This window comes from Athene noctua, chromosome 4 (genome assembly GCF_965140245.1).
Source record: "Athene noctua chromosome 4, bAthNoc1.hap1.1, whole genome shotgun sequence".
In the NCBI taxonomy this organism is placed as follows: domain Eukaryota; kingdom Metazoa; phylum Chordata; class Aves; order Strigiformes; family Strigidae; genus Athene; species Athene noctua.
The window spans coordinates 65,152,902-65,174,014 of NC_134040.1; the positions used below are offsets into that span (position 1 = coordinate 65,152,902).

Genomic DNA, 21,113 nt, shown 5'->3' on the forward strand with positions numbered 1-21,113 from the left:
TAAAAGGCACTTGTGAATGTCACACAGGCTGCATTACAGACTTTCTAACAACCTATCCAGAGACAGCAATTGTGTCTCCTATTGCTAACAGGCTAACAACTTTGCTGAATAGCATTAGCTTACTTTAATAACCTAGATTCCTAGTTCAACCATTACTAATGCTGTTATTGTATGTTTTAATTAATTTATTCTATCTCAGTCTATTGCAGATTTAACAAAAGCTATGCAAAACTGAAACCTGTGGTGGCCACCTTTGCCAATCATATCTGCCAGTTTCTGTAGGAGATAAGAAAGGCAGGTACGCACTTGGGCCTCATTTGTGATCAGTGGCCTCTCTCACTTTGCTCTTTGCTGAATCGAATCAAGGCAGAGGAAGAATGAAGCCATCATAAATATATTTATAAAGCATATGTGACAGAAGTAGGGAGTGTCACTGATCTGTTTCTTAGCTGTACAGCAGCAGTTTTCTGCATAGGCTGTCTTGCTTGCAGTCATCATTGGGGGTCATTTGATTTACCTTATTGGTTTGTTTGATTGGAGTCTTTCACAAATAGCCAATATTTTAGCCTGAGAACACCATTTATATTCCACTACACTTTCTTCTTTTTTTTGGAATGACTGCTGTGTTCTCTTTAACAGATTAGTGAGTGTTTGTGTGTGTAAAGTTGTAACATAAATAAGTCTGATCCTTTGGACTTTGTTATCACTTTCTCTCCAGGGTACTGGGAGTGCTTGACAAGCCTTAGTGAAGTATGTTCTCGAATATGTATGTGAAGTGAAATATGTTCTCTGAGGGTGGAGAGAACTTGTATCTGATTGTTTGCTTGTTTGTTTTGGGTTTGGGTGGTTTTTTTCTGGTGGAAGAATGAAGAGAAATTCAAACCTGTGGTTCTCATCTTCCTCAAGTCATAGTCTATTACTATTACAAAATGCTATGTGAATTTTTGGCCTTCCAGGCTCACATTTGACCCACAGCTGGGTACCCTGTCGTGTCACAGCTGTGATGTGATGGGTGTAGGAGCCTGTGGAAGCTCTTCCTGGGTTCCACTGGATGGGCGGGGGGGGGGGGCTTGGACTAAAAGAGGAAATTGATGTGGAAATTTTCTGTGGTGTTTGCCTCCAGGGTGTCCACCTGATTAAGCAAGAAAAAAAATACGAATATTTACCTAAAAACTGGGCTCTTCAGATACCTTTATTTGAAGCATGCAAGCTTTTAACAAACAATCCCAAAATCAAAATCGCTGGTTACCTAGTAACAGTTCTTCACCATTATAATGCAACAGGTATGTGTGCGTTATGCAACTTCACACTGATAAATTCTGAGAAGAGGTGAGACTTTGGCTGATACATGCATTCCGCCTCTTTCTGACCCATTTTCTAGTTTTATCCTAGTGAGGACTGTTGCCAAACCACAAGTAGAAGAAAAGACACTGCCCTGTCTTTCATAATAAGCCCCAACTAGTTTAAGAAGTAAAACAACAAAAGCAAGTGTTTAACATTGACGTCATTTTATAAAAGATAAACATATTTGCAATCCAGGAAGATAGTGAGTAGAAAATAATTATACAAAATTATGCTGTCAAGGGTTCCAGTAGATTCAGATATGTTAATATAAATGGAAAATCAGTCTCTCGCTCATCATGGCATTTAATCAGCAAGAAGTTCTGCTCATTTCAGCTTGCCATGGGATAGCCTGTACTTCCCTGATGATGCTTTGAAGTGGGAGGAGGTGTGCAGAATGGCTTCAGTGTATTTTTTTTTTTTCCATTCAGGTGACATGCCTTGGTCTCAGTGTCCCGTCACACACAGCCTGTGTAGTTATGTCTGTGGATAATAAGTATATTCTCAAAAGTGTATGGCTGTGCTGTATGTTAGTGTTTCCTAAAATTAAAAGGCTCCTACTCCAGGCTTGGGTGCTCATGCCTTAATCTTGGCTGTGGGAAATAGACCAAGAAATAGCATGTGCTTCTCAGATGTGTGCCAGAGTTCCTATTCACCTCATCTTGTCTCTATGAAATAGTAATACTGGTATTTTGAATGCTAGATAAGACAGGAGACAGAAGCTCATATTTTTGGAAGACTAATAGGGAGCTCTTCCCACAAAGAGGTCCCTTTCTACAGCACTGCAGTTACATTGCTACACACTGTCATCTCGCAGGCTTAAGACATAACTTAGTTGAGAGACCTTTAGTAAAAACACTGCTGAAGAAACAGCTTTGGGGAAGATGGCATGATCCTTCGGAGATTAATATTTAAACCAATACCAATCCACCCCCGCCCAAGTTATCGGAGGTATTTTGCGGAGTATGTGAGTTCAGAATAAAGAAGCTAGGTTGTCTGCCTAGTTTTTTGACATGTGGCTCATTTGGCGAGTAGCTTACACAGGTACTTAAGCATGAACTTAACTTGGTTTCAGTGGTAAATATGGTTAGATAGAAGTGTAACTATTGTGAAGACTGGAGATAAATAACTGAAATGCCGTGATATGGTTTTGGCTATAAAAGCTACTCTTCAGGGAGAATGCAAATGTTTGGAAATAACTCTCACAGAGTTATTTCTAAATGCTATTAAGCATTTGTTTCTTAGACAATTACTACACAGTGCATTCCTCCTCCCTTCCCTTCTGATTAAGGGTATAGAGCAAGGGTGGCATTGCTCAACAACTGATGGTAAGTGCTGACTTTTAATGATGACCATTGTATCACCACAGTGTTCTCATGTTAGATTAAATTTATAGTTACTCTTGCATCAAGGATGTTGTTATTCTTTCTTCTTTTGCATAACATACCTCAGTATTTATTTGAAGGAAATCTGTTTTGAAGGAAGAAGCTTATATTGCCTGCTACTTCTCATTTGCAAAAATATTACCTTTTACCCACTGCTGTGAAGCGCATATTGTGAGTAAATCACTCTATTGAGAAAATAAGTATGCACTAAATTTTCGTGAGCAGTTTCAATCTTGCATTTGTCACAAGCTTGAAATAACTTTTATGAGGAAATGATTTTGGGGGAAAAAAACAAGTGCTGAAAAATTTGTGAAGAGGACAAGATACTCAGCGAAAAGCAGTTACTGTGGCCTCAAAATTGAGGTTTCCTTGAAGGTATTTTTAGGCTGTTAATGTTGAATATTATAACATTGTTCAAATCCCCTGCAATTGCAAAAATGGCATGTCTGTTAATCCAAGGTAGCACAGTGGTTCTAAATGGTGAGAAGAAAACAAGAGGGAGATAACTTTGAAGTCTTAACAAGTCACTCAAGCCTAGCTTTCCTTCTCCTCCCCCCAAAAGCTGCATTAACTTTTGATAGCATTAGTGATTTGACACCACTGAATTTTCAATGTGTTTTTGTTTGATTGCATTAAAATTAGAAGCAGCTATCTCATTGCCTGAAAAATATATTCTTACTAAAATAATTAATTTCTTTTGAAGTCCAGACTATCTGTGGTGGAGTAGAAAGCAAGCCATTTCTTTATCTAATTTTTGAGGTCAGAACAAACAGAGCCTATGGCACGGCATTAGGAAAACATGACCTTGGCAGAGCAGCATGACCCCGCCAGGATCTAGGCCCTTCGTCTCTGGTGCAAAATGTTGACACTTGAATCAAAGTACATTTTCATGATTGTAAAAAAACCCAAAACAAAATCCAACAACCAAACAACAAAAAAACCCCCAACAAACTACCCTGTATTTTTCTAATTTAATCAACTAAATGTCCCATTTAACTTTTGAAAAGAGATGTGGAGTAGGAAAGCAGCAATAGCTTTACAATGGAGGTTCCAGTGCCAGCAAGGAAGGATGGAAGAACTGCTGATAATTAAGTGCAAATAAAACAAGGGGCAAGAGCCCTGAGCCACCCTCTGACCTGGGGTGAGAGTTCAGGCATCGAGGAGGGTATCCCATATGCATACAAATAAATTGGGAACTCTCCATCTAAACGGGTGTTTTTACAGCTTCAGCTCTGGAATGGACTGAACAGCAGGTCTCTTATTCTTTCTGAAGGGCAAGATGAGACATTAAAAAAGAAAAAAAGGAAAAACATCATTGCATATTTGAGAATACAGTGGGTGAACAGTTTCCTGTAACATTCCTGTTACAAAAGGGGGAGGCAAAAAAAGGTAATTGTGGTTCTGTAATGGAAATTTATCGTTTAACAGTTAGACTTCACCCAAGCTTTTTTATTTCCTTCTTTAGAGACAGAAAGGATGCATTGCATAAATGTTGTAAAATACATGTGCCTGAAAATCCTAAGATGTGCTAAACTGACTGGTGGGTGATACTGGTGTTCCTTCCAATCTGACAAACTTTTTTGTTAGCTCAGTGGAGGTCACAAACATGAAAATATTACTACTTTAGCCATTAAATAAAGAGAACAAGTTTTTCAGTTTGGCTGGTATTTGTTTTGTTTCTTAACAAGAAGGAAGTGATCAGTTATTTAGGTATCCTTTAGGAGCGTGAGAAAGTGCTCTCCCAAGTATTGCATGAAAGAGCAATTAATTTCTGTTTAGTCCCTTGGCTTAGGGGAGCTATGTATATATGTCAGAGAAGACATTGCTGTATTTTGCGCTTGGCCAGGTAATCAGTGATAGTTGAATAAATAACTGTTTGGGGTTTTTTTAAAAGTTAATTCATCCCTTCAGTGCCTTCTGGACATAAAGCATGTGTACAGCTGGACAAAATTTTGAGGATATTAAAAAAAAAAAGCCCCCACCCACCTAATTTACTAATAAACCTGCTTACCAAAGGGATAAATTCTTTGCTGGACAAGGTAGAAATTTAGACTGTGTAAGAGATGCACATCAGAATGACTTGTCCCCTCCATATTGTGGATGGCTGACTTGGTCTGCCAGGTCACTGTGCCAGGTATTAAGCTTTCCTTTCTTTCTGGAAGGGTTGTATATCCCTTTAACCAAAGAAGAACTATGCAGCCCAAGTACAATGGTTGTACCCAAGTACAACCCAGTTAAATGTTAAACATATCTTAATGAGGTCTAGCATTTTCTTTTGAAAGGATACATGGTAGAAAGGGCTGCCTAGCAATACTAATAAACCCTTCAGTGCAAGATGTTTTAAATAAACAACCAAACAGTTGTTTTTTAATCTACATAGTGTGAGTGATAGTGACGAAGGGTCCTGTGTGGAAGGTTTTAAAACCATTTCTAATAAAACAATCCTGTTTATTGTGCAGTATCAATTGATGATTGTTTATGATTCCTATCTTGTACATCTTTGCTTGCTTGCCTGTCACTTTCATATCCAAAACCATGTGATTATGTATACACAGGTTTAAAACCTCTCACACACAATTTTCATTTATTTCATTAAACTAATCTGTGCTTGTGTGTATAATAAAAGCACATCAGCTTATTACCTTACAACACAAATAATTCATTATTTCATAAAGTATTGTAATCAAAACAGAATCCTTGTGTGCTAAATGATTGCAGCAGAGTTTGATGGTCTCACATCTGATTTGAGGGGTTGTGAATTATGGTTTAAGTCTGTTTGTAATTTACATAGCTCATGTCTTCCATCTTGCACAGATGAGGTGACTAAGGTGTGTGAAGTTAGGGAAGGATGCTTGGGATACATTGCTTTTAATGATTTGGGGGGAAACGGGTATTCAGATGCAGAAGATCTTTCTAAAGTTAAAAGATTGTTATGATTTCCTCAAGAGTCTAGATTTTGTACTAGTTAGCTTGGAGCTCTTCATCCCAGACGCAGCTACTGATTAGTGCTGCTATCTGGAAAACTATAAAGCACTATTGAATAAGAGAGCCACAATTATCAACCATGTGAAATTTTGAAACTGGTGTTTGGTTTCTGACTTCTCTAGAGCTTTTTTCTCCCCCATTCCCAGCAAATGTTCTTAAAATATTTGTTTCTCAGCTACTTTGTATGAGTGGATAATGGGTTTTTTTGTACAGATACAAAACTTGCTTGAATTTGTGGAGCAGCAGTTGTACTTGCTGTGGAAGTAAAGGAAGGAAATACGAGGTTTCATAGTCCCTGCTGAATACTACTTCTCCATCTGATCTGTCAAAGCGAGTAGTGGGAGTATGAATATTAGAAAGTTGTGCTTCTGTGGCTCAGAAGTTAATTACAAACCCTGAGATGAAGGATTTTTATGATGGAAACAAAAACATGTTTGGTGCAGCTTTGACAACTGCCACTTATACACTAAGCAACATTTGGTATTGTTGTTTGAAGTTGCATGCATGCACAGAAATCTTGATGGTGCTGTGAACTTTCCTCTACATGAGAAAACATTTTTCATGTTTTGTGTCTGCCACTGGGACTTGTTTGCATTGAGATTACAAGTACAGCTATTAATGTAATGCACTGAACCTAGCAAAAAACTTTACCAACAACTTTGTGGCTTTGAAGTAGCTTCTGTACACTTAAAAAAAAAGTATATATGTATGTGCTAAATAAAGAGAGAACTTATACATGAAAGCCAAGAGACTGTGCATGCCATCAGGGGAGGGAGCCTTTGCCTGGCAGAGATTCTTACCTGTGCCTTTGTTGCAGGTCGTCTTCTGGGAAGGGCAACGATGGGCACTTCCATGTTTCCCTCTACTTTTTCTAGGCATTCTCAAAGCTGTAGCAGTTTCTCACAAAGACTCTACAGGTTTGCCTCAGTACACACACAGGCAGCTTCATTACCTACCTTGCTGCAGGCAAGTGCTGTCAGCCTGCTCTGCACTGCTCTCTCTGTGTGTTGGCTGGGTCTCAGAGAAGGGCAGCAGCAACATTCAGTGCCCCCACAGCAGTGGCCGACTGCAACTTGTTTGAGCTGCTAAAGATGGGCTTGTGCAAGTGTCAGCAAAGTTTCCAGTAGCAGCTGTGCTCTCAGTTTCTTGGTGAGCTGCTGAAAAATGCCCAGTTACTGTCATGTTACAGAGGGGATGCGAGTTTAGACAGACCATGCTGATTTCAGAAGCAGCTTCTCTTCCTTCTGGTCCGTGGTATGTGGTGTTACTTGAATCAGTATGTGCAACATGCCGGAAGGTTTTTCCTGTAGATTTCTGTAGTTGTCTCTTTATGAATCTCTGAGTACTGTAGGGGGGTCAAAATGATGCAAAATTAAACCCCATGGTTTTGTGGTGTTTTTTTTTTTTTTTCTTCTGGCACACAGGCTTGCTTATATGTCTGTCCGCCTTCCCAGCCTTTCCAACTCCTTGCATCCTGCCTTGTGCTCTTGCCCCCGGATGAATTTGGCGTTCGTATTGTGGATCTGTTATAACATTGGCTGGGTTCAAAATGAGCCACAGTGAAATCTGTCTCTGGCTATATACAGTGTGAGAGCAGGGTGCTTGCCTGGCTGCAGGCCAGTTTCAGCTTGTCTTGCTGTGGGAGCTTCCTGCTGGCTTTGGTGGAAGCTGCAAAAGATACCTGAGTGTATTTGATCTCCTAGCTACAAAACCCATGGAGATGTTCCTTTCCCCTTTATTCTGTGCTTAGAGAAGCTTTTATAAACTGATAAATAAAATCCTTCAAAATTCAAGAGATTTAATGGTCTCAGTCTGGCTTTTCAAGAATTGTTCAAGCTTGATCTACTTCATATGCCTTGTTGAAGTTGTTCAGGGTGCCAGTGCTATCACAGCCCCTGAGCAGCTTGAGTTTGAAGCTGAGCTCACCTGACCTAGAGCGCTCTCCCATTCTCTCATCCTCTGAACAAGTTCAAAAGCAGTGGATGCCTTCACAGCATGGTAGTGCCCTGGCACCTGTGGCTGGCTACCTGTGGCAAATTGCTGAGTGCTGGAACAGTCCCACCGGGCTGCTGGAACAGCAGAAAATCAGCAGGGAAGTGCTTGGTTTCCAGTGCCTGTGGGATGTTATCCTTTCTGCTTTTGTTTATGTTTTGTTTATGCAGCTTCCCGTCTTTTTTGCCTTTCTGCCCAACTTGCTGTGCTCTTTGGAGAACCCAGTTAAAAGTTTTTTGGGGATCAATCAACCTCAGTGGCATTTCCTGGGTGTGTGGAAGAAGGCAAGCATGCTGCTCTGGAGAGTTACAAGGATTAAATGCCCTGCAAGGCCAACCATTTATCTGGTTGGAATGACTAAGTGAAACTAATTTAAACACTATCTTATAGCAACAGTCTTAAATTGACTTAAACCATTAGTTCACCACACCTTAAGCTTCAGCATCCCAGCAGCTCCTTCTTACCCTTGTGCTAGCACAGGCATGATGAGCTCAATCAGGGAACTGGTTGGCCACACACCAGGTAATTACATTTGGGCCAGGTCATTTGGCCACTGAAACACTGTTTTGTCAGGGGAGCTCCACACCAGCTAATAGCAGCCCCAGATCTCAAGCCTAGGGAGGTTTCAGCATAGTCAAATTGGTTTTACACAGGAGTGATAAAACTGTAGAATTCATAGTGTCATGCATACACTCATGGTCATTTCTTTGGTCTCTCAAGATGACATTTTTTGCTTTAATAGGCAGGTTGTTTAATTCTGGAACAGCAGATGGCGAAAGGCTCTGATGGTTTTGCTGGCAAAATACTTTATTGTTGCTATGGGAATAGTCCTTGCACTGCTGCAGAGCTGGAGTGACTCCTGGCTGTCTAGCAGGAGATCTGTTACATTGCGTTTGTGGACACTGACAAATAAGTTGGATTCTCAGGATTTAAGGAATGTAATTTAAAGCTTTCTCCCCTGAGTACAACCAGAGGACAAGGTAGATGTGTTACCTCTATAACAGGTGTACTGTTTCACTTTTGTTATCTCTAGTGAATATCTTGAACTGCAAATATAAGACAGAGCGGCATACTAACTTTAAAAAATATGTTTTTGTTTTTAGCTCCCAAGAAGATGAGCGGCCTATGTCACCCTTCTATGTGAGGTATTTACTCAATAGTTTTAATTTATTTTTCTATGCAGGATTGTCTCGTTATTGGGATTAAATGTGAAGGTTTTTGCCAGAAATGTTTGACAGACTGTAATCAAACTGAAGACTAATATTAAGTTCATCATTATTGCTCAGCTAGTGGGATGAGTCTTCAGAGATACAAACTGTTGAAATTTTTTTGTATTTAGAGATGAGGCTCAGAGTTTAATGGCAGTCTTGTAAATTCTTAATTAGAAGATGGACATTCATTTCCTCTTTTCTTTAGTTCACTGTGTAGCTTAGATGCCTGTCATGGGTAGTTTATAATCTGTGGGCACATAAGAGATTTTTGCCACAAGCTTTGAGGAACTGGCAGCACGTGCTGCTCAGAAAGAAACCAGGAACCAGAAGGTGAGTCAGCAGCCCGTGCAGCAACTGCTCCTCTGCTGCAGCCCAGAAAAGCAGGAGAATGCCTGGGTCCCCAGCTTGCTTCCCTGGAGGGAACGGTGCTCACGCTGCATTTGAACAAATTGTGTTTCTTGTTTTGCCAACTGGATGGCAAAGTCATTGCTTGTAGAAGTGGCCTATTTCTGTTGACATCAGTGAAAGTTTGCTCTGCTTGCTTCAGAAGCAGGCTCAATTCCAGTGCTTTCATTTGTACTTAGTGAAAGAACAGAAGCCAGGGCAATTAACAGTGAAGGGCTGCAGAGGAAGAAGGGCCAGATACTATAATTGGGTTCTTTGATCTCTGCAGAGTTTAAACAAATAAAAAGAAATCCCTGTGGTGCTTTTTGTGAGAGCAGTGATATTTGGAATTCTTACAGTGATCTATTAAATTTGTTAATTCTCTTGCACATACTTCTATTCAGTCTTGTGGCTTGGGTTTTTTCTTACATAATTTTTCTAACATAAACTACTAAAAGTATGCATTTCATGCATACTCTTAATATGAAGACTTCCATTAAAACTGCAGAAATGTGGGTCAGTGAACTGTTCATGGACTGGCGTCGTTGCATGGTCTTGCTGATGCACCATCATTCCCTTCAGTGTATTTGTGCAGATGTTGCCTAGACTGTGCATTAAAAGCCCCAGACTGTCAGAGGGTGTTCTGCCTTTTCCTTTGGGAGTCTGTTTAGTAGCTGCATGCGTTCCCCTGTCACAAGTTTTCCCCAGTTTAAATCCTCATCCTGTCTCATGGAAAAATGATCCAGGAAGAAGATTCTTTTCAGCTGTCCTTGTCAGAATTGCTGAGAGGATGGGGAGCAAGGAATGCACCTGAGGAAACTGGTATCAAAACAGGACATTTCTGAGAGGAAGGGAGCAAGTTTGGAAGTTTTAAATAGAAATGTGGGCACATTAGTATCTGGAACAATGAATGAGTGTGTCCATTGGAATGAAGGGATGACTTTCCATGGGAATATATCTTGCAAATCAGAAGGGAACAGTCAGTAATAAACACATAGTTGGAAACTGAAGAAATGGCTAGTAGAAGCGGAGAGGGAGCAGCACACCTTGCAACATAAGGCTCCATGCCAAGCTTGCATCTTTTGTAACATTGCTGAGACACAATTACTTGTAAATAAAGGTAACAGTTTGTAAGTCTTGCTGCTATTTATCACACATCAGAAATGTGTATTCCTGAGGTCAGTTGCCAAGTGCACTTAATTTGGCAGGAGAGCTGGTGCTGGCTGGGCAGCATGGTGCTTCAACAACTGAGAACTTGAATGGGTGGCCCGTTTTTTCTGTGCAGCTTCGAATGTTCTAATTGTTGCCTCAGAGCTGCGCATGACATATGTAGGAATTGCGTTTCACATTATGGAGAAGGAAGGTGAGACTGTCTGCCTTAGCTGACTGATGGTCAAATCTATTTGTATTGCTACCAACCACACTTACATAGTTTGAAATACCATTCAAGTAATCCTTCAAGTGAATCATGAATATGTATGTACAGAGTGGTTACTGCTGCACTGATACAGTAGTTCCATATACATAATTATACAACAGGTTAATTAAATGGGAAGAAGAGCTCTTTATCTTCCGAACATTGCGTAATACTTGGCTATTGCCAGACTGAAGGAGCATTGTGTCCCTCCATAAATGCGTTTTGGTAGAATCAAACCAGAGACTTGATTCTTTAGTGCTATACCATGTCAGCTAGCAATGGAGATGTTTCCCTGGATGTTTCTTTTAACAATAAGGCAAATGCTCAGGGTGTTAAGTTTAAGTCATAACTGTCAGAATGTCACCAGTACACTATTTCTTAAAATGGCACTGATTTAGGTTTGTGGATTTGTTTGGGTTTTTTTTTCTTTAGACATTGTGGAAGTCACAACCAAGTATAGGATTAATCACCACTGCTGCTCTGTAAAGGAATAAGCAATCATTAATGATACGGGATGAAGTGGCAAAGGAGTCAAAATGTGACACAGGATTGTCAAGAGAGGTGATAACCAGTACAACCTCATTATTTTTTGTAAGACTTTCTGAAGAGGAGAAGGAGTGTATCTAATCTGTCTGATGTCAGCAAAATGCTTTATATCATGCCATCTGTATGGAGAAAATGAGTGTTAGTACTTAGAGCTTCAAGGTAGCTAGGGAGGGGGTGAGACCCATAGGTATTGCTGGTAGGAGAGAAAGAAGATTGCTAGTGGAGCTTTTTAAGTGTCATGGACTTTTGGGGTGTTTTTTTAATAGTCACTGTCATAATGAAATAGAATCACTCTCATGAATTGGTCTTATAGCAGAAATTTAGGAGAAGTGAATGGGATAGGGGTGTCCTCTGGGAGAAAATTTACGACAGTGAGATAAGATATAGGATGATTGACATAGATATATAAAGAAAAGCGTGAAATAAAATATATAGGATGAAAATTAATAACATAGGTAATAAAGTCATATATCTCGGGATTAATAATGAAAATCCATGAAGTGAAAGGGGAGTTCCTCGCATTTGGAAATGTCAGGAAAGAAAAGGATGTGGGCATGCTTGTTCATGGAGGGATGGAAGGGAGTCATGGGAGGAAAATATTCAAGTTGAAGTAATCACATGACAGTGGATATATAAGTAAAGTATTTTCAGTATACTTAGAGGAAGTATGGATGCCCTTGTACAAGAGTCAGATGAGGCCTCATACAGTTTCAGTAACTCGTGTTTAAGTGGCATTAGGCTTGTGAAGATGATTAAAGAAGTGGGTAGACCCTGCTGCAAGATGGAGAAAAAGCAAGGAAGGCTTATTTACCATAAGAAATGAACCAGAGTACACATATTTCCTCTGAGTTTTAGACAGAGGGGAAAGATTGTTTATGTTAACAATACTAACAATACTGATGCAAGAGAAAATGTGTTGTACAAACAGGCTGTGAATAAATTTGGGCAGGAAATCAGAAATTGTGTAGCTGGAGCCCTCTTTTGTTGGGCATTGCAAGGATGAGGTGGGCTTAACCAGTTTGTGAGATCTGTGGTTTGAATCCATTCACCTGCTGCTGACCAGGGCTATCCTCTCCCTCTCTGTACTACTTAGTAAGGTAATTTGTTGACTCAGCTGTGCTCAGTAACAGGCAAGGATTGTGCCTGAAGGGCATTTATGTTCCAAAACCTTTTGTAACTAAACCTTCTGGTACAGGGAGTTGAGATTGTTAAAAAATTTGTAGCACTGCTCCTTGTATAATTCTGTAATAAGACTGTGAATGCCAGCTGTACTGAGTAATCAGTACTGAGAAACAGTGTGCAGTTTCAGGTAATGAAGCAGCAGCATCTGGCAACGGCAGTTCCCTGTAAGCACACTCTACTCAACATGTGCAATGAGTTTTTAGAAGACAGGGAATCTACAGACATGCTTCATGTTGGCATATATGCTTTAGGTTTGACATTAGTCATGTAGATGGTTTCAGAAGTGTTTCCTGATGATTCTACATCCTGAGATAAACCAGAGTGATATTACAGGGGGAAAAAGCAAAAGCTTTTGTGGAGCTTCCTTGTTAACATGCAGAACGTTAGACTGAAATTGGGATGAGAGCTGACATCACAGGCAATGTCAAAAATTCTATTAGATACCCATGAGTGCGGGGCAAGGCGTTGGACAGTTTTGCCTGTTTTAGTACTTCTCTTCTCTTGAAGTGCTAATATCCTGTTGGCAGTATTCAGTACAGCTGACTGTTTCTCATTTTAACAGTTGTGATCTGAGACTCTTTATATAGTGCAAATCAAGTATTCTTAGCCTGTAGTATGTTGTTCTCAGGTCAATTTTCTGAAGAACCTGAAAAAATCTTGTTGATTTCGCACCTGCTCAGAAATTTGCTTGGCCCCCTCCCCACTGGACACTTCTCCATTGGTGGGACATGCCCTAAGAGCTCCTGAGGCCCACAGGAGTGCTGGGCCCTTTTACAAGTCATGATTACGTTGTGTGAAGTACATTCATGTCCTGTGTCACATCAGCACTGGCTGAAAATAGACACCAGTCTGCTGGGTGCCCCTGCTCACCCTGTCTGGGTGCTGGGCAGGTCTGAGGCCCCCAGAGAAGCATTTTCCTTCTCTGTAGAGGAACCTGCACAGAAACAGCCATCCAAATTCACCCAGCTAAATTGGGTGGCATGTATGAATCCCCTTCAGGGTTGTCTCTTTGCTAAGCAGTAGGTGTCAGTGTGCACCCATTGTACAGGGGGATCCCAGTGCAAGTGAAAAACAGCAAGAATCCTGAAGAAAAAAAGACAGTTGCTTTTAGGGGGATTAATTTTCTGCACAGTAAGAAGGTAGTGGCAAATACAGTGTATCACACTTAAAGAAACAATAATCTGAGTTTGTCAAAGTGTGAAGATGCTGAGAAAACATTGAAAGTGTGTGCTCTGTGTGATAGTGTGTCCCAGTAACTAAAAGCACATCTCTTCATTTTTAATCTCACTATTTTCATGTTTTATATGCAGACACAATCCTTCTCTTTGGGGAATGTGTGTCACATGAAGTAGTTGTCTTAAAATAGATCCCATGTGAGTCTGCAGTATTGCACGTCACAGTGTGCAACAGCTGTGGAGAGTGAACAGTGTTTAGACTATATAAATACCTATGAAAAGGGAATTTCCTAGGTCATGGGTTGGAATAATATATTTGGGAGGACTTCAGAAATTTTCTATCTGAAATGTCAAAGCCATTAAACATCCTCTACTTTACTGGAATGACAAAATGGTAAAAAGTTTTTGTATCTGTTGAGGGTTTCTTATTGTTGTGGTTGGCTTTTAAAAAAACTAAAACAAGGGAAAAAAAATAGCTTTGTTTCCTGAATAAAGCAGATGGACTGTAAATAAATCTCAGCAGTAAGTGGCCATAGTTCCAGATTGCAAGTACAGCTTATGATTTAGACTATTAAGTATAGTCAGGAATTAATTCACTGACTTCATAAATGAAAACCCAATCTGAACAGATATGTCAGCAAGTCAGTTTGCTCTGGTTGATGTTTTTACTTTGCTCTTTTAACATATGGATGCTTATACATTTTGCACAATGGTGCCTTGAATGAAAAAAAACAGGAGAGGGGGTTTGATATCCCAACTCAGTTACTTGCCTGCTGTCACAAGATGCCAGACCAAACAGGGTGCAGGTGTTGGAAGAGATAATTCTCACTCTGGTGCATATCTTTTAAACCTAGAGATTACTAGTTGGGGGTGCAGGGAAGATTTAATGTGCTTAAAGGTGGTGGAAAATACCACCTTCCCATACTTGAGATCGAAACATTAATGGGAGAAGAGACCATGCAGTAAGAGTTTACCTTATGTGTGAAGCAAGATGTTATCCAAAGCTGCTGGGGCTCCTCTCGAAGTGAGCAAAAGACTTTGGTAAACAAGTTAGACAACACTGGGAAGTTCTAGAGGTCAGGCTTCCCTAAAGGAAAAGTGTGAGGGTCTTAAGAAGCTAGTTGAAAAGTTTATAGTGCTTAAAACAGCTGTGTGCCTTGATGCAGGTTTTCTGGCTGGCTCTCTGAAAGTAAAGTCCTCAGCACTGGGAAATTCTCCTGCTACTTTCTATCATCCGAGGAGAAACTTTAAAGTCATATTTCTCATCGTGCTTTGCAGCAGCTGCATAATTTAATAAAGATAATGTAGCTGTGGAGATAATTGTACATATCAGACGTGAGGAGAAAATAATTAACCAAAGCAGAAATGAGTTTCTGTTGTCTGAATGATTTACTGAGCAAAGCAGCCCTCTGAGCACCTCCCTGTGGGCATGCCAAGAGGGCTCTTCTGGGCACAGCTCACCTCGCCTGCTCCATGAAGCATAAAGCCAATGGCAGAGTGACTTTTGCCACCCAAGAAGTTTGGAAGACCCTGCAGGATACACCCCACGTGTTTGGTTGCTCCTCTGGGCTGTCTGTTTCCCTGAGTTGGGCTCTCTCTTTCCCTAAATTTGCTAATGTGCTCGAGCACCTCCTGCTCTGTTCCTGGGCAGGCTTGAATCCTAAAACCACTGTATAACTCTGTCCCCTTCACCATTTGTTTTGGATGTGAACTTCCTTGACGTAAAAAGGTTGGCACAGAGTAAATCAAGTGATTTTGAAATGCTTTAAATGATTTTGAAATTATTTAAATTAAGCTTGAAAATGAAATAGCAAGGAAAGTTACCAGTTATGGAATTAAAAGAAATTTAGTGTATCTGGAAAAATTCTGATTTAAAATCTCTGTCTTACTGAGAGGGACCTAACAAAAGAGCATTAAAATATCACAGGGCTAAGAATAAAGTTATATTTGCTATACAAGGAATCAGTATTTAGAAGGGAAAGATAATAAAATCAGAATGTCAGAGCTTCAGTTTGTAGTCATCCGTTCAGCTGGCATGTAGCTGTATACATATTTCCTTGTTATTTGTCGGTAGTTTGAAAATCACCATTTTACTGGCACTCCAGCAGAATCTATACTGTCTGAGTAGGGCTTTTCTAGATACCACAAAGTAATTATGCAGATATGCATCATCATGAATTAGCAAGGTTAATGGACTTAAAACATAACTGGTGTTAGTAAAGCAGTTAACTGAGAATTAGAGAAATGTATTGGGGTGTTAAGAACATTTTTTGCATTTTACTTAGGTATTTTTGCAGCTTTATCTTTTGTTTCTTCTTTTTACTTTTTATGTAAAGAAGCTGGTGTGTTTTCAGTTATGATGTGAGTGGTTTGCAGGTAGTGACTGTTGGCCTTGAACAGGCAGAATTAACAGCATGAAGTTTTGCTTGCACACAGTATCTAGCCTTTAAGTTTATGTGAAACAGGAATTTGCATTTTTGCATAGTATTAGTCCTGTTGGAAATAGAGGGAAGAGCTGTTCCCTAAGGTCTTCTGTCCTGTCCGATGGGTAGATATACCTGCATCCTAGGGACGTTTTAAAAAAACTAGAATCCAAACAATCCTACCTCCCCTCTACTATCACTTTCCTGATGTGAAAACAGAGAAGAAAGGTGTGATATGAAAGACACCCCCGCTCAGTATGGATTTCATGTAAATATTACAGAAAGTTGGTACAATATTAACTTACTCCCACACATGTAGGAGCAGTAGCCAGCATATGAATTGTATTTTATAATGTGGTTTAGCCTATCACACTAGCTAGCATCTTACTTGATAATTCATCTCCCATGGGAGGCCAGGTCTTAAAAAAATTGTTTGGGGCTGGGAAGAGGCCTAGTAGTTTATGTAAGTGAACAGGAAAGCAAGTATTGTGCTTGAAATGTGCACTTCAATTTGCAAAGCCATTCAGTAGTTAATGGTCAAGATGTTATGTGTGGGAAGAGGGAGCTCTTGCAATTATTTTTTTTTTTCCTATATGCAGATTGCATGTCCATAATAATAAGTACAGCAATACTTGTTTTTATGTCTTCTGTTCATTAAATCATCTGAATGACACAGCTTCTTGGGTGCTGTGTGGGTAATGTGGGAAATGCTGGCAAATCCGTGACTGCTTTCATGCTGTGCCACCACTCCAGGGACCTGTGCCTGGGCTGGAGATGAGCACCAAGTGAAGCCAGGACAGCATGCGTGTGGTTAGGGCACGCTGCTTTACCCACACCAAGGTGAACACACAGGCTCAGCCAAAGGAATCTGAAGCATATTGCAAGTCTCATTCACATCTGGGTGTTTGGGGGGGTTGTACTTCACTACACGAGTTAGGCTGTTTTGTTGGGTTTGTTAAACTGACTGCAGTGGCCCATCATTTACCCTTCCTGTCCTCTGTCATGTGCCTACTGCCACAAGTGACACTCAAACCTAGGAAAGCCACAAAGTGGTTATCATCTGAGAGTGCTGCAGCTTCTTAGCTAACTCTAGATCGGTGTGGTGAAGTGTGAAATATTCAAGGGAAGCAAAGAGGAAACCTTTGGTTAGTAAAAGGAAGTCAGGTGTTGATGGTTCTTCTGCACTGAAATGGTTTGGGAGAAGCTGTAAAGACTGAAACGTGAATAGCTGTTTTGGCAGGAAGCATGTCTTGCATCCAGTCTGGCTTGTACCCTTCCCTGGCCACACAATGTCATTTTATTAAGATATATCAGCCAGTTGTACTGCTCATTCCTCTGCTGATACAGGGATAGATCAAAATAAAACCCCTAGGCCTGTAACTTACTTGGCTTTATGAAGATCACAGGAGGGATGAATAGGCAAAAGTGTCACCTTATCTGTAGAGCCGCGTCAGCGTAGGGGAAGAGGGCACAGGATGAGACTCAGTTTGGCAGAGGGAGGAAGGCAGTGACAGCTGTGCGAGGTGGCACGTCAGCTTGTTCAGAAGGGCTTTAAACAGCAAGCAATGACACCTACAGTCGTGTCAGCTCTTCCTGAGTCTGAAAACAGACTGAGGGAAAAGGGAAAGAAGAGAGCCTACATCTTATTTTTAAAAAGGTAAAACAAATAACTTGAATATCAGAGAGCAGCAGGAGGAGAACTGTGCAAAGCCTGTATTGTGCCTTTATTCTCCATTAATATTTAAAGATTCTTAATATTTAAGTCCCCTTTCACAGTGTATACATTTTCAAGTCAGCCTCAAAAAACAAGGACTTTTGTGATGAGGCTCTGCAGCAGCAGAAGGCTCAGAAGAAAGTAAAAAAGTCTGCAACGTGCTGAGATTGAAATACGTTCCTTTAGACCCTGGCCTACTGGAAGGGAATGACAGAGAAATTAGTTTTTGACGATACTGTCAAAATGTGCCACTTCACCGTGGCAGTGAAAATTCCTTAAGGGGAAGGCTTATGGCATGCGCATGCAATTGTTGTTGAGACAGCTCAGACCTTTAAATCTTAGTGCTGCAAAGAGCGAGGGTTTGGAAGACCTTATTGTGATAATTAGATCTAACTTTCTCCTCTTTTTTTCTTTTACACAGTGCCCATGTATCACAAGTCAGTAGTAACATTCCTGCTACAGGAGAGTAAGTGTCTTTTCTACAATTTTGTAGCTACCTTTTTTGTCTGTTGGAACTCTTAAAAGTATTGCTGGTTATTCTTTGATTTCTCTTTAAGGGTTGTTCTTACACAAACAAAAAAAAAGACAGTGTTTCCCAAACCAAAGTATCTTCAATGATAATAAATCACTTCCTTCTGAAGAATTCTCAGGCCCTTGGTTCTTTCTCGAACTATGCCTGTGGTGTTTTGGTTAGATAGAACTTGCATATTTAGAGAAGCTATTCACACTGTGTTATCCTCTTGCTCTCATTTGCGCCCCATTGCATCCCAGCAGAGGACGGGGCTTGACCCTGCTACCATAACTGGGAGCAGCAGAGCTAACAAGTTGGCTCCCTTGCCAGAGCTGGAAATTCCCAATGGCTGATGGGTTTGCAGAACTGATTCTTGTCATTACCTGAAACATGTACTTGCCTAGTTGAAACATGTGGGGTTTTGCAGTTGCTAAGATCTTTTGGCTTTTTGAGGAACTACCGTCTCAGCAGACTTACAACTGTAGCAACTTAACAACAACTTTTATAAATTCTCTGGAGAAGTCAGCCCAGGTACAGGTTTCCATACTTACAGCTACTCAGTTGAAAATTAACCAGCAAATCCTGCAAATAACTTCTTTTATTATGGAAAAAGCACTTAGAAGCTATATATGGACTTTGGACAGGTGTGTTTGAAACACTTGTTCTTCAGCAGACTATTTAAAGCATTAGAAGAAGCAGGGATGGGGTGGGGATGCCCAAAAATGTATTTCCAGATGATCTTTGCACACACAAAAAAAATTAGATTTTGCCCATAAATACTTCCTCTGATTAAGGAAGGTAGGAAGGAAATATTACAAGAAAATGTCTACCAAAATGAAGGAGATTTGGTTATGTTGAAAGTTCAGTTAGTCTTGCATCTTTAACTGGTGTAACTGCAGAGGCTCTCTTGCTGTGGAAGCCCACTGCCAGTGAGTGTGATGGTGATCCCGCTCTAGAGTAAGTCAGGGGTAGCTGTGGGTGCATTTATGGCACAAGAACAGCGTGAAATCAGCATGAACTTGGAACCAAATCTGGGCTTGGTCACAGAGTTAAGCATATGAGGAGTATGTAGTGAGGTACTGTTTGTGTGTTCTCATCCCTCTGAGACAGCAGTGAATCACCTTGCAGATGATCCATTGCCTTACTGAGCTTGGATTGCACAAGAGACTTCATCATTGTTAGCATGACTGGGTATCAAACACAATTTTGTCAGGGCAAGGACTGTTGAAGTGGAGAATGAAAGTTAGGCATCAACGTCTATAGTTGCACTGAGTAAAATTAGCCATTTTACTGAAGGTTCAAACATCCCTACAAATAAAAAAAGAGGAAAGTGAATTGGGAAGACTGAGCTCTTCTGAGGGACCTGAACATCAGGGTATCTGAAGATTTTGGCTTAGATCTTTGCAGATGTCACAGCCATAGGACATTTTATACTGCCTTGCCATCATAATAAAACATAACCCTCAGATACCCTTTATTTATTTATTGTTGCAGAGAGGGAGCTCCACAAAGTCTTTGAGCTCAATTGACCTTATTTTTCGGCTTGACAGGTATTTAGAGAAGACAATCCGCTCAGCCGTGGAGCAGCATCTCTTTGATGTTCATGGCTCAGGCGGCCAGAGTTCAGAGGACTCTGAATCGGGAACATCTTCAGCCTCTTCTAATGTGTCTGCCAGGCAGAGAAGGCGACACCACAAAGAGCAGGAGGAAGCCCGGAGAAACAGAGACATGTACGAGCCTGATTTCTTTGTTTTGGAAAGTATATTTGATTAACTGTACCCTAGTCATGTCCTTTTATCAAGGCAATGCTTAGTTCCGTTATGAAATGCACTGGCCCTTGCCCTGAATTAAAGTGCAGAGCTCCATTGCATCAATTAGAGCTGGAAAATGTAGTGTTTATTAGAGGTCATGAAGTGGGGCAAAACATGGTAAGAATCCAGGTTTTTTACGCAGTATAGTAGAGTTTACAGTATTTGGAATTAATTACAGTGTGTGTTGCTTTAGTGGAAATTCCCGAGCAGTTGGCCCTATTGCCTGTAACTTTAGATAAAAGCATTGGGTTTAGATGCTTTTCTGAATTCAGAATGTCTTCAAAAATGGGATCAAGTTCCCCTTTTGTATGTGGAGGCACAGCTTATGTTTGAGTTTATTGAGGAGACTTGGGAGTCTTTCTGAAAGTAGAAAAATCTTCCTTTTGATTAATCAGAATTTAAGAATTTTTATACACCCTGTTACACAAACTTTAAACATGATGTAGTGGTGAATTTCGTTAAATGTCTGTCAGAGTAGTAAAACTAATACCTATTTTTTTCTTTCATACTCCTCTACTTGCGGCATAGATTGTGTGGTACAAATGTATTACCACCACAGCCTTAACTAAGATTTGCCCAAGGCATAGCTGTCTTTGTGGAACTCTTAACTACAGACTTTGCAAGGCCATGATCTAATCAGTGCTTACACATATGTCTAGCTCTAACACAGCATTAGTTCTTGTAAAGAATGCATATACTTGACTGTAGTATTGGATTGCTAGGATGTCAAGTTACATTCTGAAATAAACATCTAGGCTCTTGTTGTTTATCCTGGGTACTGAATTCCCCAAATTCTATTGGATCTGCACCTTTCTATATGAAGCCACTTTTATACAGGTGCCTAACCATGAGTATCTCGTGTTGCAGCCATGCTATTTCCCAAACTGTGTCAATGCTACTGTTGTAAAAAAATCCATAGTTACAAAATAAAAAGCCATTTCCATAGTGAATGAAAATATGCTGTGAGGATGGAGTGGGAAATTAGCACTTGCAAGTCACCAAAGTATCTGGCAGCAGCTCTGAAGTAGTTTTTCTT

General features: G+C 40.3%; 1 protein-coding gene across 10 annotated transcripts in view; it reads left to right on the forward strand.

Annotated features, from left to right (window-relative positions):
• FAM13A (family with sequence similarity 13 member A) overlaps positions 1-21,113 on the forward strand; it is a 168,775-nt gene that overhangs the window by 110,087 nt on the left and 37,575 nt on the right. For 7 of the 10 annotated variants that reach the window (XM_074905581.1, XM_074905580.1, XM_074905582.1 and 4 more), the window contains 3 exons: positions 8,807-8,848; positions 18,177-18,221; positions 19,817-19,996. In XM_074905581.1, the coding sequence (XP_074761682.1) occupies positions 8,807-8,848; positions 18,177-18,221; positions 19,817-19,996 (267 nt within the window). Of the gene's footprint in view, positions 1-226; positions 299-8,806; positions 8,849-18,176; positions 18,222-19,816; positions 19,997-21,113 lie in introns of those variants that run through there. The other 3 variants (XM_074905583.1, XM_074905588.1, XM_074905589.1) reach the window with 2 other exon arrangements.